General features: G+C 45.1%; 2 protein-coding genes across 2 annotated transcripts in view; one reads left to right on the top strand and one right to left on the bottom strand.

The window, feature by feature from the left end:
- The window catches only part of cdc42bpab (CDC42 binding protein kinase alpha (DMPK-like) b), a gene marked incomplete in the record, with an annotated part of 73,547 nt that extends 69,541 nt beyond the window's left edge, over nucleotides 1-4,006 (top strand). The window contains 1 exon segment of the mRNA XM_035678988.1: nucleotides 570-4,006. Within this exon segment, the coding sequence (XP_035534881.1) occupies nucleotides 570-701 (132 nt within the window).
- A 97-nt stretch (nucleotides 4,007-4,103) lies between these two features.
- The window catches only part of fzd3a (frizzled class receptor 3a), a gene marked incomplete in the record, with an annotated part of 19,559 nt that continues 17,885 nt past the window's right edge, over nucleotides 4,104-5,777 (bottom strand). Inside the window, 1 exon segment of the mRNA XM_035678253.1 lies at nucleotides 4,104-5,686. Coding sequence (XP_035534146.1) covers nucleotides 5,428-5,686 — 259 coding nt within the window.

Raw genomic sequence — 5,777 nt, forward strand, 5'->3', positions numbered from 1 at the left:
CCGCAACCTGAGGACTTTCTCACTGAGCTGGAAGGAGAGCCATACATTCTGTACCTCACACCCTCAACCTCCTGGTTCAGAGGGAAGCCGTAGCACATTAGGGGCGATGCAGGGCATACTGTATGTGTTGTACAGTATGAAGGTTAAACCCACATCCCCCCCACCACCACCACCCCCACTCCGCCCTGTCATCTGGCCTGCCTGCATGTTTGTTTTTCTTCAGCTGATCACTTCTGGTCAATTGAGCTGTTCATCTGCTGATGATGTGGAATGCAGTGGAAGGCGAGGTGGGGGCGGGGGTCACAAACTGCACATTGATAACAAGCAGAGAGAGTGTAGAGCAGAGGCATCACCCCACAGTCAGACAGTAAAATAAAGTGTCTTAATCATTTAGTTTATGTTTATTAGCCCCGGACAGAAAGCCAGCCTCCACTATAGCTGCTGATATAAATGTCATACAGTATTACTTTCATCATCTAATGCAGGATTTTTTCCTTGTCCCTTTTTTCTCCAAACTTCATCTCCAACTCTCTCTTTCTTCGCTCGTTGCCTCTCCTCTCCTCTTCCAGGACTCGGACTCCCCCCGTCACTCCACGGCCTCCAACAGCTCCACCTTCAGCAGCCCTCCCAGTCCGGCCTCCCCACACAAAACCAAGTCCCTGTCCCTGGAGAGCACAGACCGGATGGGCTGGGACACATGAGCCTCCGCCAGCCTCTCGCTCCCGCCCACCGACCGACCGACCGACCGACCGACCGACAGCACAGGACTCCAAACCCTCCTCCTCCACCGCAGCCTCTCGCATCCTTTCTGAATATCTCCCCCCTCACTGCCCAGAGAACTGCACCTCCTGACGAACATTTGTCCCCCTTTGCAACCTCAGTTTGTCTCTCATCGTACTTCCAAGACCGAGGCAAGAAACACTAAGAGTCTGTCGTCTCTTTGAGGGAAATTGTGAGGGAGACGTTATCAAAAATTAGTGGAAGTGTACATGTGGGTGCTGATGTTTGAGGGTGCAAGTGTGTGCGTGTGTTTGTGTGTGCGTGTGTGTTTGAGAGAAGCTGTATGTGCTTGGCCAGCGTGTGTGCATGTGTTAATTCAGAAAGGGCAAATGATATAGGAATGAAAACCTCCCTTCTCGACTCTTGGTTTGCTCTCAACCGAAGCATCGAGCTTCACCGACGCCACTCTGTCCGCCCCCCCCCCCCCCCCCCGCCACGCGCCCCCCCCCCCCCGATTCATTCAGAGACTCAAAAACCTCCCAAAGCAACAAAAAAAGAAGAGGATTATTATTGAGAGAAAATGATTTGTACTTGTACATAGGACCCTTTGGGTTTTAGGGGACAATATTTTAATTTATTTATCAATCTTAGACAAGGAAAGGGAGGTTCGCTTCATCACCGGAATCAGACGGGTGGAGTTTAGACCCCTCCTCACCTCCCTCAGTTGCTTTCTCTTTGGGTGCTGCAGAAATTGAAAATGTTAAAAAAAAAAAAGAGAGAGAAGGGAAAGCAATGATTTTTTTTTCTTTTGCTCATGATACTAAGTGCAGTGACTTTATAATATTTCTTCTTTTTGACCATCAGCAAAAAGCAGCGTTAATAATGCCGGCTCCTATGACATCATCACAGCTCCTCTGTGCTACTCTCTTCCTCATTGGTCCAGTGTGAGCGACATCATCCAGCAGCCCCGGACCGCGTCCTCCATCGTAGTGTAGACGTTCCACTTTGCTGTACAACCAAACTGACCAACTCACAGGTTCCCATCACAATAATGTACATAGGTTCAAAGTAGAGAGTAATATATGATAAGGAAAATACTATAGAGAACTACACGGGAAAGAAAAAAATTCTCCTTCACTTTTATTTTCCTTTGTTTGTTTTTGAGAGTGATTTGGGGTTGTATTCACACAAAAAGCCATTTTAAACCACTTTCCAGTTTTCTTTTTTTACCGATTGATTTTAGATGTTTGTTTTATATTGTATGTATGACACGCATTGTTTTTTTTCCTCCTTTTCCCCCGACTGTGTTTGCGTTTGAGTGAAGAAAACTCGTGTATGGATCGACACTACTGCCCGTACTGTAGAGTGAACACGTGCATTTATCACCCTAACCTCCTATCGCACATGTATCTACACACACTCACTCTGAGGTGGTGTTTTTATGCAGCCAATGCCTTGTCCTGCTCCTCCTCTCGCTGTTAGAGGTGAAGCGGCTCTGATCATTTAATCAACGTGTGTGTTTAAATTCACTGTGGTGTCTGGATGGAAAGATCAGTCCTTCCACTGAGCTCGATTTAACCAAAAATGGACAAAAAGAGGGAGACGCTGTGATGTTTTGTCTTTTGGACAGCCTTTGCATATTCTGAAGGAGGTTTGGTTGATCTGCTCGTTTCACAGCGACATTTGTAAGAGCTCTTGATTTAAGAATAAAAACACTAAAATGAGAATGTAAACACTTACAAGCTGCGAGAAAGTCAGCACTTGGTTTCCGTTTGTCTTGATAAGGCGCAGTTAAAATAACCTCAGTGCTACTTGTCTGTAAAATGAACAGGGCTGGATCTCTAACCCCCCTCCTCCGGGCAGTTTCTCTTTGGCAGGGTGGACAGGCCTCTGAAAAGAGCATTTTACAGTGTGGCAGCTCATGGCTGCAGAGCACGGCATTCACAGCCAAAAACCTGTTACCTCTGTTCATCTCCTCCAGTTTACAGGCAGATCGAAAGGCATTTTACTTGAGCGGTTGCTCACGGGGCAGAATGGGGTAAAAGTGTAAGGGAACAATGTGCACCGAGCTCAAACTGTCCTGACATTAAACACTAACTATAATGTGGTTTTATCTGTAAGAAGAACACCCCGTACTCTCGTACTGGCGTTGTCTTTAGTCCTCATCAGAGGCTTTTTGAGAAACCGGTTCCTCCTCTGTGGGAACAGGCTGATTGCCTAATGTACAGTACAGCGTCCGAGTCAGAATCCTCCAGTTTATTCCGCCTGTCAGTCTGTTAGAAAGGGAAACAAAAACTTTGGTGGTCATTCCTGTCGATTCCCCCGTTGAAACAAAAGTAGCTCTAACAACCCATTCCAAGTGTTTTTTTTAGTATTCCATTTTATATGAAGAGAGGGGGAGAGGTTTGGAGCTCCACAGTGCGACTAAGCTGGTTTTTATTCCAAACAAACACCTCTTAGAAACTTTTTAAGCTAGTGAGTCTCCTTAGTTCCTGCTGGAGTTTATCTGTAGAATGTATTAGGTGGGGGTGAGAGAACTGTCTTAGCCAGGTGTTTTATTATTGGCCAATATTGTACAGAAAAACTGATCCTACATACCCCAGTTAAAGGTTAGGGGAAGAGAAACTCAGGAAATGTCAGAACCAATGAATTATTTTCATTTCGATGAAAATGAGTGTGTTTGATGGATGGATGGATGGATGGCTGGAGTGAGTGAGGGAGAGATGAATCTGGCTGTAGTGTACAGTAGATGTGACCTGGGTGGAGACAGCAGGAAGGAAAGGTGGTGAGGACTAGAAGATGTTAAAGAAAAAAGAAAAATGAAAAAAGATGAAAGGGTGACAGGTGCTTTGATGGCTGAGGTGCCACAGTGGAAACATTTAAGAGAAGGAAAATCAAAAAAAATTCAAACGCCTTTGCATTTCAGTGAGGTCTTATCTACAGTACCTTCTATATTATTTTGCTCTTTCATATCATATTACACTTTGTTTTTTTTTCTAGGATTGCTTTGTAATAATTTGTACAGTTTTGCATGTTATAGATGTAATCATTTTTGTTTTCGGTTTGTTGTTTTACTTGGACTTGCTCCTTTTTGAACGGTTTGGGCGTTTTACTGAGGATAACCCACTACAGGTGATGTAGATTCTTTTTTGCACAAAAAAAATATTTAAGGTGTAAGGTCAAAACAAAAATAATGTATGGAACTGGCTGCCACACTTATGTGGAGAACTCATATTAACCTGACTCCGATGTATTTCAATAAAGCGGAGGGCTGTTACAAATACAATCCCAGTGTGTTACTGTGTGGTCATTACTTCATAAATATAATATGTCCATTCTTTAAAAAAAACTTTATTACAAATGAACAAGAAAAGTTCAGATTTCACATCTATTCACAAGTTTTGCCAGTAGAGGAAATGTTGGTCTAACATTTTACAGCAGCTATACAAGTAAGGACACATTTTAAACGGCACAAACTACCTGGAAATTGACTCTAATTTACGGGCGCACTACCATCTATTCAAACTGTAAAGGTGTGTTCAGACAGAAGAAGCCAATGGTTGCCTCGCGTCTGTAATGCGAGTTCGACTGCTGCACCGTTTATCGCTCCAGACAGCCGCTGTACCGACTGTTCGCTGTAAACTAGCTGGCACTGGACACAGAGTGTGTGTGTGTGTGTGTGTGTGAGAGAGTGTGTGTTCAGTCCAGCCTCTAGTTCTTCCTCATCTTGCTACGTTTTCTAAAACAGATTCATTAACACATTCTTTCCATTGACTTGATGCGATCACACAGCCTGTAACATTTACTTCTGTCTGAACACACAGTCATAAGGCAGGAGTTTGGATTCAGCTCTTTCCCGTATTTCAGCCCTTGAATCCTGGAAAACCTCAAACATGTTTCTTCTCATCATGAAGCAGTGAAGTACCTCAATAAAAAAACTGTTTTAAACATGTGAGAGGGCTCTTGTTCAGGGGCTCTCTCCTTCTTTTACTTTTCATGTGGATGGATTTTGAATGTAGCTGTGAAACAATGCCTTTATAAATAGGGTTTTTAACAGGTTAAGTTACAATTTGAAAAAGAATGGAGACGTCAGCAGCGGAAGAGTGAAAAACAGCTGAAATGTAGCTGGTAAATTCTTTAAAAAGTACCCTGCTTCCACTCTCCCGAGTGCTGAACAGCACAGACTAGTAGAGAAGACTCGTGATGTGTCCCGTCATTCAGATCCTGTTCAGAGTCCTTTATACAAACAATACAGTACAAGTAAAAAACTGATCTAGTGCAGTCTGACAGTGTTGGTCACACTTTGTTCTTGGCTCAGTAACGTAGGTCCAACAGTGCAGCATTGTCATCATTTTCCAGTGTTTGCTATCCACAGGTCACCATCAGGACCAGAGTCCATCGTAGTTTTGTAAACTGGACAAAAATCATTTTGAACTTTAGTTTTTGGATCAGCTAGTAGGTGGAGTAAAGCTGAGAGGACGGTTTAAGGCATCGATCCACACTCAGTCCTCTACATATGGCCGGATGTAGCTCTAATCTAACTTCATCAGTAAACTGGAGCGCTGAGCTTCAGCTCTGAGTTCAACGGGAGCGGGTGTCACAGTGTCTGCGTTCTGTCGCTCACTGTGGATCCCCTCACATTCTTTCCTACTTTCCCTTCTACCCATCTGACACAGCTTCTTCGGAAGTATGCAGTTGGGTTCCTGTTCAGGCCGTAGCTCCGTCCTCCTCCAGGACCCTGTGGATCCCGTTACCAGGGACACCGAGAACAGCTTGGGTGACGCTGCTCAGGTCCCTGACGCTGCTGTGCCGCGATTGGCTCTCCAGTCGCTGTGTGGAGCCGTGGCGCGATAGGCTGTCCAGGCGATTGGTGCTGCACTGTCTCGACTGCGATTGGTCGTTGAGGCGAGGCATGCTTCCGTAGGGCAGCCGGTCGTCTGCAGCGCGGAAACTGGAGGCTGTGTATCTGGGACAAAGAAAAACAAAGCGTAGCATCAGGAGCTGCACGGAGGACGAACACAGAACCGCGCCCGGGCCGTTTCTGACAGATCTGAGAC

The sequence above is a fragment of the Morone saxatilis genome, unplaced genomic scaffold (genome assembly GCF_004916995.1).
Source record: "Morone saxatilis isolate NCDOM2014 unplaced genomic scaffold, NCSU_SB_2.0 Contig7, whole genome shotgun sequence".
Taxonomy (NCBI): domain Eukaryota; kingdom Metazoa; phylum Chordata; class Actinopteri; family Moronidae; genus Morone; species Morone saxatilis.